The sequence below is a fragment of the Neoarius graeffei genome, chromosome 7, assembly GCF_027579695.1.
Source record: "Neoarius graeffei isolate fNeoGra1 chromosome 7, fNeoGra1.pri, whole genome shotgun sequence".
In the NCBI taxonomy this organism is placed as follows: domain Eukaryota; kingdom Metazoa; phylum Chordata; class Actinopteri; order Siluriformes; family Ariidae; genus Neoarius; species Neoarius graeffei.
Genome location: NC_083575.1, coordinates 65,178,040 through 65,202,883, shown reverse-complemented (window position 1 = coordinate 65,202,883; position 24,844 = coordinate 65,178,040). Strand labels below are relative to the sequence as shown.

The 24,844-nt window shown below is 45.1% G+C and overlaps 1 protein-coding gene across 1 annotated transcript in view; it reads left to right on the top strand.

The window, feature by feature from the left end:
- The window catches only part of dntt (deoxynucleotidyltransferase, terminal), a 350,223-nt gene that overhangs the window by 9,028 nt on the left and 316,351 nt on the right, over positions 1-24,844 (top strand). Inside the window, exon 2 of the mRNA XM_060926229.1 lies at positions 14,479-14,653. Coding sequence (XP_060782212.1) covers positions 14,479-14,653 — 175 coding nt within the window. The remainder of the gene's footprint in view (positions 1-14,478; positions 14,654-24,844) is intronic.

Genomic DNA, 24,844 nt, shown 5'->3' with positions numbered 1-24,844 from the left:
AAATGTCAGTGAGCAGACAGCCTGGCTGCAGAATTGAACTTTGATTCAGTTCACACTCTCAGCTGAGACTTAAATTCATTCCTGTGGTTTGATTGACTTTATAGGAACAAAATGAACCTTTCTTTATGACTTGGTTTCAAAGTTGCTGGAAGGCTGTATAACATCTCTCAAACTTGACTGGACTACTCTGTCCATTTGGCTATAAAATGGCAGAAATAATTGCTGAATTATAAGTGATTGTACATTGATGTGATCTTGGTGAAAGCACACTGCTATATGTTTTACAACCTTTTATGAGGCACATGGCCCTCTATTTTTCTCCTTTTAGCTCACTGAAGAATGTGGAGTTTGCTAGTGCACAGTTTTGATACATGGGGAAGCCATGGCTTAAAGGTGATGATACATGGGGCAACTTTTTGGGCAATGTTGTCGGATAATGTTGCTAGCAATGAGCAACCAGGTGAGCCACAGGGCAACTAATTAGGGCAACAGACAATTGGCATCAACCAATCAGATAAGAACAAATCTATTGCCGTGGAGACATACACTGCAAAGATAGACACAAACATTTGCAGTGGTCACTTTTATCTTGGCTTCAGCCTTTATTTTGCTCAAGTATCACTTCTGGAACAAAACTGAATAGATACTCTGGTCAAAAGATAATTTGCTATTATTTTAACATTTATAAGTCAAAATAACCACATTATTCTGTTAATAATAAACACTTTTTAAATCTCTTTAAAAATGCTACTACAGTGCCTTGAAAAAGCATTCATACCCCTTGAACTTTTTCACATTTTTCCACCTTACAACCACGAACTTAAAAGTCTTTTATTGAGATTTTATGTGATAGACCAACACAGAGTAGCACATAATTGTGAAATGAAACGAAAATGATAAATGGTCATCAAAATTTTAAACAAATAAAAATCTGAAAAATGTGATGTGCATTAGTATTCAGCCCCCCTGCGTCAATACTTTGTAGAGCCACCTTTTGCTGCAATTATAGCTGCAAGTCTTTTGTGGTACATCTCTACCAGCTTTGCACATCTAGACACTGAAATTTTTGCCCATTCTTCTTTCCAAATAGCTCAAGCTCAGCTAGATTGGATGGAGAGCGTCTCATCTCATCTCATCTCATCTCATCTCATCTCATCTCATCTCATCTCATCTCATCTCATCTCATCTCATCTCATCTCATCTCATTATCTCTAGCCGCTTTATCCTTCTACAGGGTCGCAGGCAAGCTGGAGCCTATCCCAGCTGACTATGGGCGAAAGGCGGGGTACACCCTGGACAAGTCGCCAGGTCATCACAGGGCTTGGAGAGCGTCTGTGAACAGCAATTTTCAAGTCTTGCCACAGATGCTCAATGGGATTTAGGTCTGGACTTTGACTGGGCCATTCTAACACATGAATATTCTTTGATCTAAACCATTCCATTGTAGCTCTGGCTGTATGTTTAGGGTCATTGTCTTGCTGGAAGGTGAATCTCCTTCCCAGTCTCAAGTCTTTTGCAGCCTCCAACAGGTTTTCTTCCAGGATTGCCCTGTATTTAGCTCCATCCATCTTCCCATCAACTCTGACCAGCTTCCCTGTCCCTGCTGAAGAAAAGCATCCCCATAGCATGATGCTGCCACCACCATGCTTCACAGTGGGGATGGTGTGTGCAGGGTGATGAGCAGTGGTAGTTTTCCGCCACACATAGCGCTTTGCATTTAGGCCAAAAAGTTCAACTTTGGTCTCATCTGACCAAAGCACCTTCTTCCACATGTTTGCTGTGTCCCCTACATGGCTTCTGGCAAACTGCAAACGGGACTTCTTATGCCTGTCTTTCAACAATGGCTTTCTTCTTGCCACTCTTCCAAAAAGGCCAGATTTGCGGAGTGTACGACTTATAGTTGTCCTGTGCACAGATTCTCCCACCTGAGCTGTGGATCTCTGCAGCTCCTCCAGAGTGATCATGGGCCTCTTGGCTGCTTCTCTGACCAGTGCTCTCCTTGCTCGCTCTGTCAGTTTAGGTGGACGGCCATGTCTTGGTAGGTTTGCAGTTGTGCCATACTTTTTCCATTTTTGAATGATGGATTGAACAGTGCTTCTTGAGATGTTCAGAGCTTGGGATATTTTTTTATAACCTAACCCTGTTTTAAACTTCTCCAGAACTTTATCCCTGACCTGTCTGGTGAGTTCTTTGGTCTTCATGATGCTGTTTGTTCTTCAGTGTTCTCTAACAAACCACTGAGGCCTTCACAGAACTAGCCTGGGCCCGCCCATCCTAAGCGTGACGCAACACGAGGGCCTGTTCCAAGCTTAGTCTGGCCAGGCAGGCTATCTACAGCATTTCCAAGGTCCCGAAAAATCGGGAACCAATCAACTTTGAGCATCTCCAACGGCCCTGGGTAGAGGCGTGTTCAAAGCAGTGACGTAGTAGAACTGTGACCGGAAGCCATAGATTGTTTACAGAATCTATGCTGGAAGCGCTTCATTCACATCACGAACATGGAGCAGCTGCAAGCCTTTAACACAGCGGTAGATGCTGTATTGAAAGCATTCAACAGGAAGTTCTCATTGAAAACGGAGCAAAGAGCAGCCCTGGAGGTATTTATTGAAAGGAAGGACGTTTTCGCCTTGCTCCCGACCGGCTTCGGTAAGAGTTTAATCTACCAGTTAGCCCCATCGCGTCACATACGTCAGAGGAAAGAGTGATGTGATTGGTTTAAGCTTCATCACAGCCTTTTCTGGCTTCGACCAGTAGCAAACTGAGGCATTTCAGGGAGGCGGGTCAACCATGGGCTCTGGGAAACGGTTTGGCTTAATAGCTTGGCCAGACCAAATGCTCGGAGAGCTTTGAAGTCGCGTTAGCCAGGCTATCACAGAACAAGTGTATTTATGGTGAGAATAAATTACACACAGTAGGACTCTATTAACTAATTAGATGACTTCTGAAGGCAATTGATTGCACTGGATTGTATTTAGAGGTATCAGAGTACAGGGGGCTGAATACTAATGCACACCACATTTTTCAGATTTTTATTTGTTTAAAATTTTGAAGACCATTTATCATTTTCATTTCATTTCACAATTATGTGCTAATCTGTGTTGGTCTATCACATAAAATCTCAATAAAAGACTTTTAAGTTCGTGGTTGTAAGGTGGAAAAATGTGAAAAAGTTCAAGTGGTATGAATACTTTTTCAAGGCACTATAGCCTCAATCACATGTGCTGCTATAACTAATAACTGACATACACATCACAAAAACATAATGGAAAAAATACAATTGTTTAATTCTCATCTCAGCAAAAAAGACAAAAGATCATGGATCAGGAGATGGCTGCTGAGGATGAAAAGGGGTGACAGAGCTCTGGAAAGGCTTTCTTTTTTAGATCCTGAAGTTTGTACTGTTTCATCCTTGGGTTCCACAAGTAGTCATGCTCTGTATGTGAATTAGATCAGATGATAAATTAGACAATCTCTATTACAACTCATAAAAAAGAGCTGCCCATCACTTGTAACTTCATGCAAGAGAGCTAACATTATCCCTATATAGCTAGTGATAACTTTCAGCTAACTATGTTAGCAAAAACCACCGCTAGTTAGCTAAATCCCATTCAATCTCTATGGACTGGTAACTGCTAACGGCAGTTTACACTTAGCTGAAAACAAGCGATGTCTTAATTACAACCTGAGCACATAAAAATAGATGTCTGTTGGGTTTCTAAGGATTTGATGAGGTAAATTCACCACTTTGGGTTTACACGTAACAACTTACCAGCAAAAAAAGATATAAGCTCTTTTTCTTCGCTCCACTGCTGTTGAGATGCCGCCATCTTTATTGAAAAATTCAGAAGCTTTCAGGTGGTCATGTGATTTGCTGCTAGCACTCTGATTGGATGATCTTTAAAAGTTGCCCAAAATGATCAAAATAGTTCAGAAGGAAATTATGTTGCCCAATCTCAATGGGAAAGTGTCCAAGTACAATTGCCCAACAATATTGCCTGGCAACATTGCCCAAAAAGTTGTCCTGTGTATGATCACTTTAATGGTTAGAGAAGCAGCTTTGGGACCAAAAGGTTGCTGGTTCGATTTCCTGGACCAGCTGGAATAACTGAAGTGTCCTTGAGCAAAGCTCCTAACTCCCAACTGCTCCCCAGGCTGCTCTGGATAAGAGCATCTGCTAAATGCCATTAATGTTATGTAATGTACCATAAACCACGTTCCAACTGGAGTAGAACATTTAAATACTTCACATTTAAGCAGAAATATTATTACTGATATGTAAACAGAGCATAATGTTTTGATAGAAAACAAATTTTCTGTTTTGTGAAATGTCTCCAAAATAGACATAAATGTGTTTCTCTGTAGTTCTAACTGTTCACTAAGGATACATCCACACGACAACGGCAACGAGATTTTTTTTTAAAATATCGCGTCCACATAGGCAACGGATCAGTAAAATATCAGGTACATATGGCAACGCAACGCTTGCTGAAAACGATGCAATACACATGCCACACCTCTACGTGCACTGTAAGACGGTCCCATCGGAGACACCAGAACAATAGAAGAAGTAGACGCATGCGCATAAACCCCTTCTTCTGTAGCATCAGCCACATAAAGTTTTGATTATTAATCGTAGCGTAAAACGAAAGACGTGGAAAGAGGAATGAATGGGGGTAGATGGAAGCCGGTACGCCAACATTCTGATATCCTCCAGAATTCTTTAATGGTCTGGAATAAATTGAATGCTACACGTTGATGGATTACTTTGTTCTTCTACGCCCTTTTTGAGGAATGTATTGTCGGACTTAAACCAACATCTGAACACATGAGATCGCTCCTTTTTTTCCCCTATTTTTGCTGGCAGGATTGTTTTTGTTTTTGGAAAGCGCACGGGCGGTGTGCGGTTTGGTTATACTGCTTCCGCAGTGTTTGGACTAAAGACTCTGCCCTAAGGACTATTCTCTCACTCTCTCTCTCACTTTGCACCATTACACAATAAATATTCACAGTGAAAATATTTTGTAAGCGCGTTTCATGAACCAAGTTATAGGATTTGTTGACAACTCGCATCGAGTTTGTTACACTTCTACCCGGTGTGAAGCACTGACAGTCATGTGGTTGTGACGTCATCGTAAACAAATCCGTTCTACTCATCCAGACGACTTCGCAACGGCGCCGTTGCCAGATTTTTCCACTCTGGAACCCGTTCTCAAAAGATTTCATTTTGGGGCACCCAAAACGCCAGTGCCGTGTGGACGCCAGGCCAAAATGAGAAACAATTTTATCAGATTCACCTGAATCCGTTGCCGTGTGGACAGGGCCTAAATCCATCCATCCATCATCTATACCACTTATCCGTCAGGGTCATGGAGGAAGCTGGAGCTGATCCCAGTTGACATTGGGCAAGAGGAGAGGTACAACCTGGACAGGTTGCCAGTCTATGACAGGGCTAACACAGAGATGAACAATCATTCACACTCACATTCACACCTATTGGGAATTTAGAGTAACCTGTCGACCTAATCTGCATGTTGTTGGACTGTGGGAGGAAACCGAAGCACCTGGAGGAAATCCAGAGTCATAGAGAGAACATGCAAACCCCACAAAGAAAGTCCCCAGTAAGCTGTGAGGTTTGAACCCAGAACCTTCTTGCTGTGAGATTACCATGCTAACCCCTGCACCACCATGCCATCCCATTCACTAAATGTGAAATCAAAATATATTACTGAGTAAGAACGTCTAAACATAAGGCATTTTAAATGCAAACAAGTTATAAATAATAAAAATTAAATCCTTCACATTGTTGCTGTAACCAGAGTATTCCTACTTGGACATTCTGTATACTATAATGCTAACCAGAAGACTGTTTGTAATCCAGCACACAGGAGAACATAATTCTCAAGGGCACAAGGATGATAAGTTGATGGTACTCAAAGTGTATTGACTATTTCACACCTTCTTCACACACATGTTGGTGCTGAGCACGTTGCTGCCTGAATTTACACCTCGGAGTCTTATTACCATGACTATAGCCCTATCTGTCTGGTATTAATTTTACTGTGTGACCTCTGTAATAACTTTTATACATGGGTGATAAAACTCTCACATCCAGACGACAATTAAATGAACATCGGAGGGGCGAATTTACGTATGTGAGGTTGCTTTTTCAGCGGCATGGTGGTGTAGTGGTTAGCGCTGTCGCCTCACAGCAAGAAGGTCCTGGGTTCGAGCCCCGAGGCCGGCGAGGGCCTTTCTGTGTAGAGTTTGCATGTTCTCCCCGTGTCCGCGTGGGTTTCCTCCGGGTGCTCCGGTTTCCCCCACAGTCCAAAGACATGCAGGTTAGGTTAACTGGTGACTCTAAATTGACCGTAGGTGTGAATGTGAGTGTGAATGGTTGTCTGTGTCTATGTGTCAGCCCTGTGATGACCTGGCGACTTGTCCAGGGTGTACCCCGCCTTTTGCCCATAGTCAGCTGGGATAGGCTCCAGCTTGCCTGCGACCCTGTAGAAGGATAAAGCGGCTAGAGATAATGAGATGAGATGAGAGATGAGGTTGTTTTCTCTATGAACCTAGATGATTGTGACAGACAAGGTCATATTGAATAATGGGTTACTTATTTGGCAACATATAATGTGAGATGATTAAGGAACTTGCATATTATTAACTTCTTTCTAAAAATAAATAAATAAATATAAATAAGTCACCAGAGAGACATGGTCTTACCAAAGTGAGTTTTGACTGAAGAGTTTGGAAAATGTGTTTTGCATAAACATTTATTTACTGCTCTTAGCCTGCTATTTAGAGTAAACTAATTTTCTCTTCTTTTCTCAGTACAAGGAAACACATGGAATTTGTTGTGTAGTAATCACTCATAGTATGTACAGATTTGCTTGAGTGTTGCTTTAGGGATTTGGCTTTGCATGAATTGAGAATCCCTTGCTTGTAGGCTCCCACCTTTTCACATTTGCTCTGGGTTATTTTGTACAATATGAGAGAAAAGTGTGAGGACCTTCAACATGGAGGATTAGGCTCAACTATGATTCAACAGATTACCCTTCATCTCCTGCGCGCGCAGACACACACACACACACACACACACACACACACACACACACACACACAGAGTTTTTTGTTTCTCTCTTCTCTCTAATTGTGAGTCTGGGTTTGTGACTGCACCGCTATTGTATCTCTCTGGGAGCCATACACTCGGGGTAATTATGCATGGGTGACTGCTCACACTGGCACTGCAATTAAACAAAGCAACAACAGCATGGGATGCTGGCACACAGGTTGGCTGTGATGGATGTTTATGTGTGTTTATGTAGAGGTGTGTGTGTGTGTGCGTGTGTGTGTGAGAGAGAGATCCAAACAAAGCTCCTGTTTTCAGTAATGGAAATTTTCCGATGGTTCTCTTTATCAATGTGCCACAACATCAGTTCGAGATTAGAGACACCGTTTTGGCCAAAGGTTGGAAGAGAGATCAGGTTAAAGATGAAGGATTTGATTAAAGAGATAAGAATGAAAGTGTATGCTCTTCCAAATATACAGATGTACATTTACAAAGCTGTATCAGATTATTGTGGTTGTGAAGTTTTATTATTTGCTGTCATTTACAGTACCTGAAAAAGATCTTCCTTTTTGATTAAGGCTTATATGTTTTCTACTTGGAACCCTCTCTGCCCAGGAAACCCTGAACTTTAGGGTTCTACTTTGAGCTCTAAAGGCCTCCATATAAACTAATAAAATACAAAACAGGCGTTTGATCAAGTGCAAGTGGAAGCCCATCCATCCATCCATCCATTATCTGTAGCCACTTATCCTGTTCTATAGGGTCACGGGCAAGCTGGAGCCTATCCCAGCTGACTAGGGAGAGAGGCGGGGTACACCCTGGACAAGTCGCCAAGTCATCACAGGGTTGACACATAGACACAAACAACCATTCACACTCACATTCACACCTACGGTCAATTTAGAGCCACCAATTAACCTAACCTGCATGTCTTTGGACTGTGGGGGAAACCAGAGCACCCGGAGGAAACCCATGCAGACATGGGGAGAACATGCAAACTCCACACAGAAAGGCCCTTGCCAGCCACTGGGCTCGAACCCAGGACCTTTTTGCTGTGAGGCGACAGTGCTAACCACTACACCATCGTGCCACCCACAAGTGTAAGCCGTATTGTTGATACGTATATTATACCATAATTGCAGTGATTTAATGTGACAATTACAATTAGGACTATATCCACAACTTTCCCAAACTCTGAACTTTCCCATTCATTGTTGCATCATAGTGGATGCCGGTATCTTTCTTTCACTCCACTGTGTTGATGTTTGTAGCTAACGCTAACTGCTAGGTAGGCAAGATCAAAGATGACTAAAGGATGGCTACACAGGTCTGATTTTCTCATGTGCTCTGGGGATAATATGATTGGAGTGCCCCATCCGTCTACTGTCACAGAATGGATAGACAACATGAAGTTGTGGCCCAACGTTAGCTACTTTGACACTGTCAATTATTTTTATTCTTAGTACAATTATCTACACAGTAATAAAATTGGCAAAATAATGTGTAAAAGAGGCGGCACAGTGGTGTAGTGGTTAGCACTGTTGCCTCACAGCAAGAAGATCCTGGGTTTGAACCCAGTGGCCAGTGAGGGCCTTTCTGTGTGGAGTTTGTATGTTCTCCCCGTGTCTGTGTGGGTTTCCTCTGGGTGTGCTGGTTTTCCCCTGCAGTCCAAAGACATGCAGGTTAGGTTAATTGGTGGCTCTAAATTGAATGGTTGTTTGTCTTAGTTATCCTCTAACTAAAATATGGTTGTCATAGCTAGCTCCACTCAGCTATGTTTGGCTCCCTCAGCCTACTTGGATAAACTGGAAATCAAAGACCGGCATCTGGGAGAGGCGGGTTTCATGGCGACCCCCATTGTCTCTCACAGGAAAGCTATGGATACTGTATGTATGTATGCATGTATGTATGTATGTACAGTCAAGCTGGAAAGTCTGCACACCTCTTTCAACTTCTCCATGTTTTATTACATTATATAATTATTCTACAATAGATTGAGTTAATTTTTTGTCACAAAATTCTACACAAAATAGCCCACAATGACAAAGTGAAAGCAGGTTTTTAGACATTTGTGCTAATTTATTAAAAATCGAAATGTAAACTATAATATGTGCACAAGTGTGCACACCCTTTGATAGGACACCCAAAAGTGAGCTGAGGTGCATTTTGTTTCCACTGATACTGCATTAGATGTTTCTACAACTTAATTGGAGTCCACCTGTGGTAAATTCAATTGATTGAACATGATTGGGGATTGCCAACACCTGCCTATATAAGGTCCCACAGTTGACAGTGCATGTCAGAGCAAACTCCAAGCCATGGGGTCAAAGGAATTATCTGCAGATCTCAGAAACAGGATCGTGTCAAGGCATAGATCTGGAGAAGGGCACAGAAAAATTACTGCAGCTTTACAGGTCCCAAAGAGCACAGTGGCCACCATCATTTGTAAATGGAAGAAATTTGAAACCACCAAGAATCTTCCTAGACCTGGCCGCCCAGCCAAACTGAGTGATTAGGGAAGACGGGCCTTGGCCAGGGAGGTGAGCATGAACCTGAGGGTCACTCTGACAGAGCTCCAGTGTATCCTTGTGGAGATGTGGAGAACCTTTCAGAAGATCAACTATGCAGGCAGCACTTCACAAATCAGGCCTTTATGGTAGACTAGCCAGACGGAAGCCACTCCTTAGTAAAGGGCACATGACAGCCCGCTTGGAGTTTGCCAAAAGGCACCTAGAGGACTCTCAAACCATGAGAAACAAGATTCTCTGGTCTGATGAAACCAAAATTGAACTTTTTGGCCTGAATACCAAGTGTTATGTCTGGAGGAAACCAGGCACTGCTCATCACCTGGCTAATGCCATTCCTACAATGAAGCATGGCAGTGGCAGCATCATGATGTGGGGATGTTTTTCAGCAGTGAGAACGGGGCGACTAGTCCTGATAGAGGGAAAGATGAATGCAGCTAAGCACACCAAGATCCTTGAAGAAAACCTGCTCCAAAGCACTCTGGACCTTAGACTGGGGTGAAGGTTTACCTTCCAACATGACAATGACCCAAAGAACACAGTCAAGAGAACAAAGGAGTGGCTTTGGAGAAAGTCTGTAAACATCCTTGAGTGGCCCAGCCAGAGCCCAGACCTGAATCCAATTGAACATCTGTAGAAGGAGCTGAAAATGGCTGTGTACCGATGCTCCCCATCCAACCTGATGGAGCTTGCAAGGATATGCCAAGAAGAATGGGCAAAAATGTCCAGAAACAAGTGTGTCAAGCTCGTAGCTTCTTTCCCAAGAAGCCTTGAAGTTGTAATTGCTGCCAAAGGTACATCAACCAAGTATTAGGCTAAGGGTGTGTACAGTTATGTACCGGTAACCCTTAAATAACCTATTGTCAGTAAAATAAAATTGCATATTTCAAAAAAGTTTGTCATTATGGGCTATTTTGTGTCAAATTTTGTGACAAAAAATTAACTCAATTTATTGTAGAATAAGTCTGTAACGTAGCCCTGTGATGACCTGGCGACTTGTCCAGGGTGTACCTCGCCTTTCGCCCGTAGTCAGCTGGGATAGGCTCCAGCTTGCCTGCGACCCTGTAGAACAGGATAAAGCAGCTAGAGATGATGAGAGATGAGAAAAAAACCTTCCACTTTAAAATTTTCACTTTAAATTATCTTGCTTTTACATTTAAATATTTGCTGGCTTTGAGCGGTATATCAGATTCCATTCAGCTAGCATGATATTGAACGAGATGAAGATGCGTTCAATATCATGCTAGCTGAATGGAATATATCTGATATACCATAAAAAAAGCCAGCCAATATTATTATTATTATTATAATACAGACACATTTAATGGAACAATTATAGATTTTACAAAAAAATTAAGAACAGGAGGGCGTGCATGCACATTAAGGCGCGCCTCGGGCTGTGCGTGCCGAGAGGGCTACAGTGCGCGTGCTGTCAACAAGGTACACCTGCCGCTAATCAATGAACTATGTTTGGACTATTTAAAGGTCATAGGCAAGGGTCGGAGGTGGAACGTAGAATATCAACTTTATTTTTTAGAAGAACTACCCAAAAAGCGAATTCCATCTTCCTGGTGTCTAATTTGCACCCTAAAATTGAATAAAACGGTTAAAATATACTGGTTTGCACAAGTTCCGAAGGTTTGTTTACATCTCACTTATGCGCACTTTTACCGCCAGGGGACAGTCGTCGTGATGTCATTCAAGGCAAACAGACTGGGAACAGTTCTGTGTTTACTTGCGAACTGAGCACACATGCACAGACTTTGGTCGTGAGAGGTTGTATAAAATGTCTGAAAGCGATAGCGATTTTGAAGTAGGAACTCTCCAAATTGAATATTGAGAGGTGAAACGGTATATGTGTGAACCTATGGCCATTGTGAAGCAATCGGTGAATGTGGCTCACTGGTTTGACCGTGCGGCCTCGGAATCGTAAAGCGACTCGGATCGTGGTGACCCTGGACCTCAACAAGACTCGCACCCAAACAATTTATCCTGGTAGTTATGACAAATTCTTACTTTCGTCATAATACTAAATAAGAGCCCTTTTGAAGAATTATTCAACCACACAGGTACACACACAATCCCTATAATATAATGTGGATTCATTTATATTGCTAATATAATATATTGCTAATAGTAATACAAGCATTGTACTATTTATAGCCTGCTCTAAGCGAGGAAATATCCCTTTTGTCTCATTTCCACAATGATTGTACAGGATCCCTCAGGATTCTTGACTTGTCAATTGCAAGAAAAGGTAAAAATGTTTATGTTCAGTCTTCTTTTTGCTTGAGCGTTGCTGGTCCGTTTCTTCTTTGACTGCTTGATTTTGTGTTCAAATTTTGTCGGAACAGTGTCAGGTTTGAGCCTTCTCTATCCGGCACTGACACCTAAACTCTTCAACAGATGGGGATTCTTCAAAAATGAATTGTCGTTGAAGTGACCGAAGCACAGAGTGGCATATTTATCTGGCTGCCAACCCTCTCGCTTCATGCGCACAATCCACTCTCTCCATCTCTTCTTCTCTCTCAGAAAAAGGTAAAAACTTCTTCCTGAACCGGTCCTGTTGTTACAGTTCACTGCACAACAATAAGGCATGGTTTTTCTTTGGAAATTCCCGAATGCACATCTGCACTCAAGCCAAATGACAATGCAAATAAACTGAAGTGGACTCAACTCAAGCGGTTTGTTTGTCTTGAATGACGTCACGCGCTGAGTGGTCACGAAAATCGCCAAGCAGAAATTCACCATGATACGTGCTAACTTATTTTAATTATTACTTATTAACAATACTTCTTGGGAGCAGAAGAAAATTACAGTTTTTTTTTTAAACATATAAAGTTTCAAATGTGCATAAATTGAAAACCTTTGCCTATGATCTTTAAGGACTGCGCCAAGGATAGGGCGGCGCAAAGTATTACGCTGTATCTAGTGTGCCATACTAAGCCTTGTTTCCTTGTTCCTAGTTCTGGTTGACTTTCTGGTTTCTCGAATCTTTTCTCATATCTAGTTCTTGTTATTGTTTTGCCTCTGATACTCTGTCCATGCCTCGATTGACCTCCTGCCTGTTTCCACATTATGACCTTGCCTGCTCCCTTGGACTGTTTGCCTGTTGTGCGTCTTACGCACTTTGTTTGTCTCGTAATATTTATGGTTAGTGAATATACCTGCGCTTACATCCGTCACTCTCGCACACCTGACACATGTACAAAGTCAAAGTTCTAACAATAAAAATGTTATAAGTCCAGAAAGCCTGAACAACAACCCAAATTATATACAAGCTACATCCAGGTTGACAGTTCAAGTTCAAAGTTACTTTTGGTTGGAGTTAATTGTTACATTGCAGTAGTTCAAAACAAAAGGGCTTTGCTGAGTGACATCCACGAGTGAAGTCCTCTTGTAAAAGTCTCTGTCACTTTTCCTCACCTCCAAGTAGAACTTTGAGAATATTTCCGCTATTGCTTTCTTTTCCAGTTTTTCAATGTCTGTTGGTCTGTTTTTCTCTTGTAAATATGCGTGAAGAATATCCATTGAAGTTTTGGTAGCGTTTTGGGTGTTCAGCGTGTCTTTCTCTTTAAATCTTCCGCTTTTAATGAAGCAAACTTCGTGGCCATGTTTGTGTACAAACTGTCACAGTCACTCGCTAGCATGGAAGTTTTATATCTCTGTGTCTCTTTTCCAGTTTTTCGATGTCCGTTGGTATGTTTTTCTCCTGTAAATATGCATGAAGAGTATATAATGAAGTTTTGGTAGCCTTTTGGGTGTTCAGCGTGTCTTTAGTTTCAGTTTTCAGTTTATTTATTTTGTGCTTAAATGGAGCACTGAATTAACCCCGTCTTCTCTCTTTCCTGGCCGACAAAGAAATGATTGCGCTCATGTGCAGCAGCAAAGTTTTTGTCATTGGATCTTCACATGAGCTCTGACGTGTGACATCGTGTTGTCTTGACAGCGTGCAATATTATAACAATATTGCATGCTCATTCTCCATTGGGGAGAGTGGTGTAATACATGGAGGATAAGCGAGATGATGACAATATTGCATGCCATCAATAAACCCACTAGAAGGGAATAGAATACATGTTTTTATTCCATGGAAAAAATGTCCCATATGTATAATAATACATCATATGGCATTTAACAGCAAAAACAACAAAAAAGCCATTTCATTTTTTAGTAAATTTTTCTGAGAATTAAGGGAAAGTACTCATGTTTAGACAGTGGGCTAAAGACTAAAGACAATATTGGAAAACACAGTCTCACACACGGGCGGCATGGTGGCGTAGTGGTCAGTGCTGTCGCCTCACAGCAAGAAGGTCCGGGTTCGAGCCCTATGGCCGGCGAGGGTCTTTCTGTGCGGAGTTTGCATGTTCTCCCCGTGTCCGCATGGATTTCCTCCGGGTGCTCCGGTTTCCTCCACAGTCCAAAGACATGCAGGTTAGGTTAACTGGTGACTCTAAATTGACCGTAGGTATGAGTGTGAATGGTTGTCTGTGTCTATGTGTCAGCCCTGTGATGACCTGGCGACTTGTCCAGGGTGTACCCCGCCTTTCGCCCGTAGTCAGCTGGGATAGGCTCCAGCTTGCCTGTGACCCTGTAGAACAGGATAAAGCGGCTAGAGATAATGAGATGAGTCTCACACACACCTCTATTTATCTGAAAAATCTGCCAACCTCAGATGTGCAGTATGACCTATGCATGGGTGATTTTAATAATCAGTATGGAAAATCAACTTAAGTGCATAAGCTAATCATGAATATGACTTTCCTCAAGTAAATATCAATGCTGATTTAAGTCACCAATTCTGAATACGATATGCATTACGTCTCAGTATGCACCATTTAACTTTCATATGAGTGACAAGATGTCTTTGTCTGATCTTTGCAGTAATAAAGTGACTCATATTGTAGCAGAAGACAATCCAGCACATGAGCTCTGGCCATGGCTACAGGAGCAGGGCATATCAGACCTGGGCAAAATGAATGTCTTGGACATTGCTTGGTTTACACAAAGCATGAGAGCTGGCAGGCCCATTCCAGTGGAGGCGCAACATCGCATACAAGTGAGTATTCCTGTGTGTGTCTGTGCGTATAAAAGAGATATAGAAGGGATTTAGAAGGTGACTTCATGTAGAGAGCTGTTGAGGAAGAAGCACAATGATCTGTCAGGTCAGTTAAAGGCCACAGGAACTGGCTAAGTATGATAAGATATATGCGGAAGGAGGGTTATGAAAAGGTCTGGAGACCACATTACCATGATGGTGGTGCTGTAGTGTACTCACATACATAAACACTGGGTGGTGCTCTAAGTCTAAAGGGTTGTACTGAAGGTACATTAAACATCTGGTTCCGGCACTATAGCAATAACATTGCCAAAGCAATAAATAAATAATACAGTTTATAAAAAAAGAAAAAAAAGAGAGGGTCCTTTGTACATATTCAGTATGGTAATCATGAAATTCATAATCATTCATTTTCTCCAAAGGACAGAAGCATAAGCATAAATAATTGAACAGATGAATATTCTGTGCTGCCTACTTGATATAAGATTAAATCATTTTGGATGATCGATTTGCATACAATGCTCATAGCTAACAATTAGACTACACTGCATTATTCATTAACAACAATTTTGCTAAGGCTTTGTAGAGAAATGGCCCTTTTTCTTCAGTGCTCTTCACTTCTGTTCACTACTTAGACCTGGAGAACTCTGAGAAACCCGAATTACCTGAATGGTTCAGTCATACTGTCAAATAGTGTGTCAGAAAGCAAGTTTATCTGGGCTTTGGGAAATAAAGGGATGCATTTCCTGTGTTGGCTGTAACATCACATTGCCTTATCCCTGCTATCTGACAGCTGGAGAGTGATGTGCAATATTGTGCCAAATAAAACCATCAGTGTAGAGCCTGGTCTCATAGTGCCATACTAACTGATGCTCAAGATATTTATTAAAGACATTCCTCTGCTCTTAGACCACTCTGGAAGGAACTTCAATGATCTGTGTAAAAAATAAAGAAGTATGCCATCCAATTCTGGAGACCAATCAATCTCACTTCTGTTCTCAGCAGAAAGAATATGAGCTTGGCCAGAAAGGCTAAATCTCCTTTGGATCTCCAAAGAGCTATTACTGGGGACTGGCCCTTGTCTTTTTGCTATTTTTATATTACAGGCATTTAGTAGATGCTTTTATCCAGAGCGACATACAAGACCCTCACATACCCACAGTGGGCAGCCCGGGGAACAGTTGGGAGTTAGGTGCCTTGCTCAAGGGAACTTCAGCCATTCCTGCTGGTCCAGGGAACCAAAGCAGCAACCTTTTGGTCCCAAAGCTGCTTCTCTAACCATTAGACCATAGCTTCCTTTTTTAACCTGATAGTCCAAAATACCTATGGTTGACATAAAGATGATGGGTTTTATTTAGATTGATAGGTCATCATCATCATCATCATCATCATCATCTTGACTAAGTGCTTTATCCTCATAAGGGTCATGGTGGACCCTGTTCTGGGAACACTGGTGTGAGGCAGGAATACACCCTGGATGGAACAGTAAAAAACACCATACTGCCTTCAATAGATATTGTTTATATTCGATTGTGGCAGCGGGGGCGTGGTCAAGCGCCAGTCTGTGACAGGAGGGCGGAGTCAGGGAAGGTGAGTGGCAGAATCACTACACCTGAGAGCAATTAACCTGTGTTTGTGTGTCTTCCCAGTGACCGCGCCCTATATAGGGAGTGAGAGCAGAGAGCAGAGGACTCTTGCCTGAACAGACACCCTTCGTGTGTGTGTGTGTCTGTGAGTGAATGTTATGCTGAAAAGTGTGACAATAAATACTAAATTGGAACTTGATCTCTGTCCTGCCGTCCTCTGTGCTCCACCCACCTGCTCCGAACTGCCACAGTGGTGCCGAAACCCGGGACCTGGCGCACAGCAGCCTCACGGCCCCATGGAGTCCTCCCCATTTGCTGAACTGGTCCACGCCCTCGCCACGGCCCAGCACAGCCAGCACCAGGCGCTACTCACCCTCCGAAAGGAGCAAGAAGAGCGGTTCGAGGCCCTGGTGTTGGCCCAACAAGAAGATCGACAGGCGTTCCGGCACCTCCTCGCGTCGGCGGGGCCCACCAGCGCTCCTACCGCGGGCCCGTCTCCCCTCACCGTCACCAAGATGGGCCCGCAGGATGACCCCGAGGCGTTCATCATGCTCTTTGAGCAAGTCGCCGAAGCCTCGGGGTGGCCGATGGAGCAGCGCGCGGCGCGCCTTCTCCCCCTGCTTACGGGAGAAGCACAGCTGGCCGCGCTACAGCTCCCCGCCGACCGCCGGCTGGCCTACGCGGACCTCCGCCGGGCCGTCTTCCAGCGCGTGGGGCGCACTCCAGAACAGCAGCGCCAGCGCTTCCGCGCGCTGCGCTTGGAGGAAGTCGGCCGGCCGTTCGCGTTTAGCCAGCAGCTCCGGGACGCCTGCTGGTGGTGGCTGAGGGCCAACAACCGTGATGCCGAAGGAATCCTCGACCAGGTGGCGCTGGAACAGTTCGTCACTCGCTTGCCAGCAGGAACTGCGGAGTGGGTCCAGTGCCACCGCCCGGCGTCGCTGGATCAAGCAGTCGAGCTGGCGGAGGACCATTTGGCGGCTGTCCCGGTGGCAGGACAGCAGATGGCATCTTCTCTTCTCTCCTCTTCTCTCTCTGTCTCTTCCCCTCCTCCTGTGTCCCATCCTCGCCCCATTCCCCCACCGCGGAGGCGGGGGCCGGCACCACCCCAGCTGGCCCGCCGCACCCGCGGTGCCCTCCCGTTTCTCCCTTCTGTGTCTGTCTCTCCCCCACCTCAGGTGAGTGAGCCCCAGATCACCGGTGCAGAGGGAAAGCCCGGGCCGGTTTGCTGGCACTGCGGGGAGCCGGGCCACCTTCAACAGCAGTGCACAGCAATGGAAGTGGGTGCGGTGGTTCAGATCCCCGACGCGCCAGAGGCCGCCCTCGATCGGGCCGGAGCGTATCGCATACCGGTGAGTATCCAAGGGGCTACATATCAGGCGGTGGTGGATTCTGGTTGTAATCAGACCCCAATTCGCCAAAGCCTGGTTCAAAACGAGGCATTGGGGGGAGCACAAGGGGTGAAGGTGTTGTGTGTACACGGGGATGTTCACTGCTACCCTTTGGTGTCGGTCCACATTATTTTCAGAGGGAAAAAATTTATAGTGAAGGCGGCGGTTAATCCTCACCTTACCCACTCTTTAATTTTGGGGACTGATTGGCCAGGATTTCAGGGTTTAATGACGCGCCTAGTAGAGAGTGGGTCCTGCCATTTGACAGGGGGAGGTCCCGGTGTCGCTTTGGCAGGAGCAACTGTCACAGAGCCGTCTACGTCATCTCCGCATCAGAGTGAGGAGCCGCCGGCTCCTCCTCTCTCTATTGGGGAATCCCTCGCGGATTTCCCATTAGAGCAGTCGCGAGACGAGACTCTGCGGCATGCATTTGACCAAGTGAGAGTAATCGATGGTCAAACGCTCCAGCCGAACGCCACCCCGTCCTTCCCCTACTTCGCGATTATGAAGGATAGATTATACCGAGTGACGCAGGACACTCAAACTAAAGAGCGAGTCACACAGCTTTTAATTCCGAAGAGCGCTGGGAATTGGTATTCCAGGCGGCTCACTTTAATCCCATGGCTGGACACTTGGGGCAGGATAAAACACTAGCCCGAATAATGGCCCGATTCTATTGGCCGGGGATTCGCGGCGATGTCCGTAGGTGGTGTACGGCATGCCGCGAATGCCAGTTAGTAAACCCAGTGGCCATTCCAAAAGCGCCTTTGCGCCCTCTACCGTTAATCGAGACCCCGTTTGAGAGAATTGGGATGGATCTCTTCGGGCCATTAGATCGGTCAGCACGAGGGTACCGCTTTATATTAGTTCTGGTGGACTATGCAACACGATACCCGGAAGCAGTGCCTCTGCGCAATATCTCAGCACGCAGTATTGCAGAGGCCCTCTTCCGCGTCATCTCCCGAGTTGGAATCCCGAAAGAGATTCTGACTGATCAAGGCACTACGTTTATGTCACGGACACTGCGCAAACTGTATGGGTTATTGGGGATTAAGCCGATCCGCACCAGCGTGTATCACCCACAAATGGACAGTTTAGTAGAACGGTTCAACTGCACCCTCAAAAATATTATTAAAAAATTCGTAAGTGAGGACGCACGTAATTGGGATAAGTGGCTCGAACCCTTGCTGTTCTCAGTGCGAGAGGTCCCCCAAGCCTCCACGGGGTTCTCCCCGTTCGAATTATTATATGGGTGTAAGCCGCGCAGCATCCTAGACATGCTGTGGGAAAATTGGGAGGAGGGACCTTCACAAAGCAAAAACGACATTCAGTACATTATAGACCTGCGCGCAAAACTCCACACGCTCACCCACCTAACTCAGGAGAATTTGCGGCAGGCCCAGGAACGGCAAGCCCACCTGTACAACAAGGGTACGCGCCTTAGAGAGTTCACTCCGGGAGATAAAGTACTCGTACTGCTGCCCACGTCGAGCTCCAAATTGATCGCCAAGTGGCAAGGACCCTTTGAGGTCACACGGCGAGTCGGGGACGTCGACTATGAGGTGAGGCGAACGGACGGGTGGGGCGCTACAGATTTACCACCTCAATCTGCTTAAACTGTGGAACGAGGAGGTCCCCGTGGCGTTGGTGTCGGTGGTTCCAGAGAAGGCGGAGCTGGGGCCGGAGGTTCAAAAAGGGACATTGGCATCACGTACCTCTCCGGTCCCCTGTGGAGACCACCTCTCCCCGACCCAACTCACGGAGGTCGCCCAGTTGCAGACCGAGTTTTCGGATGTGTTCTCGCCCCTGCCCGGTCGCACTAACCTCATAGAGCACCACATCGAGACACCCCCGGGGGTGGTAGTGCATAGCCGCCCTTACAGGCTACCCGAACACAAAAAAAAGGTGGTTCGGGAAGAACTTCAGACCATGCTCGAAATGGGCATCATCGAGGAGTCACACAGTGACTGGAGCAGCCCGGTGGTCTTGGTACCCAAGGCCGACGGGTCGGTCCGGTTCTGTGTGGACTATAGGAAAGTCAACGCTGTGTCTAAATTTGACGCGTACCCAATGCCTCGTATTGATGAGCTGCTCGATCGACTAGGCATGGCTCGCTTTTATTCGACACTGGATTTGATGAAGGGATATTGGCAGATCCCCTTGACTCCACTATCCCAAGAAAAAACGGCCTTTTCCACACCGTTTGGGTTACACCAATTCGTCACACTTCCGTTTGGGCTGTTTGGGGCGCCCGCTACGTTTCAGCGGCTGATGGACGGGGTCCTCCGCCCGCACGCCACCTATGTGGCCGCCTATCTTGATGACATCATCATATATAGTAATGACTGGCCGAGGCACTTGGAACACCTAAGGGCCGTCCTTAGGTCGCTGAGGCGAGCGGGTCTCACAGCCAACCCAAAGAAGTGTGCAATTGGGCGGGTGGAAGTATGGTATCTGGGCTTCCACTTGGGCAACGGGCAGGTGCGTCCCCAAATTAACAAGACCGCAGCGATTGCGGCCTGCCCGAGGCCCAAGACCAAAAAGGGGGTCAGACAGTTCCTGGGGCTGGCTGGCTATTATCGTAGGTTTATACCTAATTATTCGGACGTCACCAGCCCGCTGACTGATCTCACTAAAAAGGGGGCACCAGATCCGGTCCAGTGGACGGAGCAATGCCAGCGGACTTTTTCAGAGGTAAAGGCTGCACTGTGTGGGGGGCCACTTCTACACTCCCCTGACTTTTCTCTCCCCTTTATGTTACAGACTGATGCGTCGGACAGAGGGCTGGGGGCGGTTTTGTCCCAGGAGGTGGAGGGGGAGGACCGCCCCGTCCTGTATATCAGCAGGAAGCTGTCGGTGCGTGAGGGGCGCTACAGCACCATAGAGAAAGAGTGTCTGGCCATCAAGTGGGCGGTCCTCGCCCTCTGGTACTACCTGCTGGGGCGCCCTTTCACCCTCTGTTCGGACCACGCGCCCCTCCAGTGGCTCCACTGCATGAAAGATGCCAACGCGCGGATCACCCGTTGGTATCTGGCACTCCAACCCTTTAATTTCAAGGTGGTCCACAGGCCGGGGGCACAGATGGTCGTGGCGGACTTCCACTCCCGCCGGGGGGGGGAGTCGGCTGCAGGCTGGACGGCCGCCCGGCCTGAGTCGGGCGGTGGGGGTATGTGGCAGCGGGGGCGTGGTCAAGCGCCGGTCTGTGACAGGAGGGCGGAATCAGGGAAGGTGAGTGGCAGAATCACTACACCTGAGAGCAATTAACCTGTGTTTGTGTGTCTTCCCAGTGACCGCGCCCTATATAGGGAGTGAGAGCAGAGAGCAGAGGACTCTTGCCTGAACAGACACCCGTCATGTGTGTGTGTGTCTGTGAGTGAATGTTATGCTGAAAAGTGTGACAATAAATACTAAATTGGAACTTGATCTCTGTCCTGCCATCCTCTGTGCTTCACCCACCTGCTCCGAACTGCCACATCGATACACTTGATACACAAAGGTATGAAAAAGGGGAACCCTTAAAGCACCATAAAATATTTCTCTATCAAAGTGGGTTCCAAGTAGAGCAATTTTAGAAGAAGAAGCCTTTATTTGGTCACATGTACACTCAAGCACAGTGAAATTCCTCCTCTGCATTTAACCCATCTGAAGCAGTGAACACATGCATGCACACACAAGTGAGCAATGAGCATACACACATACCCAGAGCAGTGAGCAGCTATGCTACAGCACCCGAGGAGCAGTTGGGGCTTAGGTGCCTTGCTCAAAGGAACTTCAGGCATGATACAGATGGAGGGGAAAGTGCTGTTCATTCACTCAACTCACTTCACATTTTTCCTGCTGGTCCCGTGAATCAAACCAGCAACACTTTCAGCCCAAGACTGCTTCTCTAACCTTCAGGCCATGGCTGCCCCTGGCAGCTAATGGCAGCTAATATACCATGCCAAAGGGCATAGGCAATTTTATACTTTCCAAACAGGTATGCAATAGCAAGAGCTAGACAATGTAGCTGAGGCTACAAAGGCAAAGACATCAGTGCACAAGCAAGACAAAAGTACAGGAACACAACAATAAACATTCATAGTCAACATGTGTGAGGATATGGGATTAGTGTGAAGGAAGATTTGTAGAAATAAACATTATTCCTTAATTTGAATTTAGTAACCACTATATCATGGTCAGGGTTATAGTGGATCTGGGGATCCTGAGAACACAGGGTGCGAAGCCGGAATACACCCTGGATGGGATGTGCCATGTCCATCATGGACACACACATCTACATCTAGGGGAAATTTTGCATAGCCAATTAACCTAACAGCATGTTTTTGAGAGGTGAAAGAGAAGCGGATAACCCAGAGGAAACCCACACAGACACGAGAACTTGTAAAGCTCTACTCAGACATATGTCTGTGAAGGTTCTCAGTCATCCAGGTCATCATAAACCATAGGTGCTAAAGAAGGCAACTGGACTTGCTTGAAATTCTTGAAGATGTTTCGCCTCTCATCTGAAAGGCTTTTTCAGTTCTGTCTGACTAGTGGGGAGTTCCAGGTATTTATCCTCTAGTGGACCAAAAGCAAACCTGAGAGTTGTTGAGGTCACATAGGTCGTTGACAGTCTCAGTCATCCTGTAGGTGTTGGGGTCACTGGATGCCATGTGCGAATGGTGTAAGCAGCCTAGAGGGTTGTTAGGGTGATTTGTGGGTCGTTGGCTCTCTCTGCCATCATGTGAGTCATTGAAGTTACGGTAGCTGAGTCTTGGTGTGGATGTGTAGTTTTCTGGGAAGTGTGCCAAGGACTGCATTGCAGGTAGCTGATAAGTGGTGTCTCAGACCACCTCCTCTGTTTAGTGATGGTCGTTCCAAGTTGATGAAGATGGCTTCTTTTACTCCTCTTTCAAACCACTGGTCTTCTCTGGCTAGAATATGTACAGTGCAGTCCTGAAATGAGTGTCCTTTGTTATTAAGATGAAGAGAGACTGCAGAGTCCTGGCCTGAGGAACTGGCTCTCCTGTGTTGAGCCATGCGCTTGTGAAGCAGTTGTTTTGTGTCCCCAGTCAGGCCCGTTTCAAGCTATTTGGGGGCCCTAGGCAAAGGGGGATCTGGGGCCCATAATTATCCCCCCCTCGACGAAAGGCCTTATGGCCGCCTACCCACTGAAGACTTAATAAATAAACATCACACATATTGTAATCATTCTTATGATTTTTACTTAATAAATGAACTCTTTACATAATTATAAATAATTATCAAACCCAATTAAACACAAGAATAGACAAAAAAAATATATATATATACACACACACACACACACACACACACACACACACACATATAAATCAAATATGAAAATAAGACAAAGTAATATAAAATGTGCAAATAACACACTAAATATTTACAGTATATAAACAAGTAGAAATAACTTCAAATGGTGATTAAATTATTACAAACATGAATAAGAATTTTAATAAGAACCAGCACACACAGAAAAGTGCAAAAGGTATAGAAAAACACATAAAAATTTAAGAATACACAACTAGAATCATGGGCAAAATGTCTAAAACTGCTGCTTGCGGGCTTTGGCTTCAGCAAAGGCAGCCACAATACCCTCCATGTCCAAAGACCTGCGGACATCACATTCAATTGAATGCTTCCTTGCAGAAAGTTCGGGTTTCTTAGCTGAATTACTGCATTACAGTAATATCCGACCAAGGTCACAAACGTAGCCTATTTATGTAAAAAAGAGCTTTCTTGTGAGCCATCCCCTGTCCTACTCCATTCATGCTCACGACACACTAGCTACTTCTGATGAAAGCCATGCAGCTTGCTGAAACTAACTCTGACTATGACATTTTGATAAACACAATAAGTTAATCTGGGAGAAGTTGACAGTCTTTCACCTATTTGTGTGGCACATATTAGAATTTTTAGCCAGTCCTTGCAAGTTTGTAAGCCTGTTGTGCATGACAACATTTACATCACTGTTATAAACACTGTCTACAAGATAACTACCATTAACGTAAGCTAGCTACCAAATTTGCTTGTCGACCCGCTTGGTATTAATGAGTGTGTACATTCTCACTTACCAGTGTCTTGTTTTTTTCTGTCTTCCTCTTCCCTTTTCTTCTTTCTCTTCTGGCTCCCTGAGGGGTAATTTCGCTTCATATTTGATTTTGTTTTTGTTTTTTTGCCGTGGAGCTCTGCAACCACTTGACTGGACGGAGATGGGCATTGAGGGGTTGACAACAGACTGTCATTGCACTTTTCGGCCAAAGCATGTAGGGAGGTGCTCTTGTGCATTAGGGGGCCCCCCTTGGAACTAGGGTATTTCAACAAGTGTCATTAGGCGCTGCGCTGCCGCGCTCAAAAAGTTGTCATTGCTATTGAACACATAACCAGTCGTTCGGCAGCGGGGGCCCTTCGAGGGCTGGGGCCCTAGACAATTGCCAAATCTGCCTACCTTGTTGCAACGGGTCTGTCCCCAGTGTACAGGTCTGTGCATTCCTCAGTGACTCTCCTTAGGTTTGCTTTTGGTCCACTAGAGGATAAATACCTGGAACTCCCCACTAGTCAGACAGAAGTGAAGAAGCCTTTTGGATGAGGGGTGAAATGTCTTCAAGAATTTCAAACAAGTCCAGTTGCCTTCTTTAGCACCTATGCTCTACTCAGACAGTAACCTGAACTCAGGATTGAACAGGGGAACTTGAGTTAAGCATAAATTTAAGCATAAGAAAAATCAAGCAAAGATTATTATTTTATATTGACATTTGGATCTCTTGTCTATTCTGAGAAACAGAGGGCCGAATGGTATGCTGGAAAGAGGTGTTGTGCCCTTAAACAAGGGGAATAGTAATGGGAGAAGGATGATGGAGCAACACACAGCTCTTGCCTTCACTTGTCTGTATTGAGTGAGGAAGAGGTACGTGATCCCCCTACTGGATCCCCAAGGCATTACTAGCAGATCGCCAAACAATTAACCCACATAGACAAGGATCTGTATTACCTGTCTGCATTCCTCTTTTTACAGTCTCACCAGTGATCAGTATTAATACACATTTACAATAAAAAATGAAACTGCATATCCTCAGAAAAGAATATCAAGATAACTGTAGCCTACTGTTGTCATGAACTGTAGTCATGCCTGTCACATACTGCTTGTCACAGAAAGAATGTGTATAGCACTAGGCATAAATGTTTGCCAGTAGTGCTTATTCAAGCCCTTG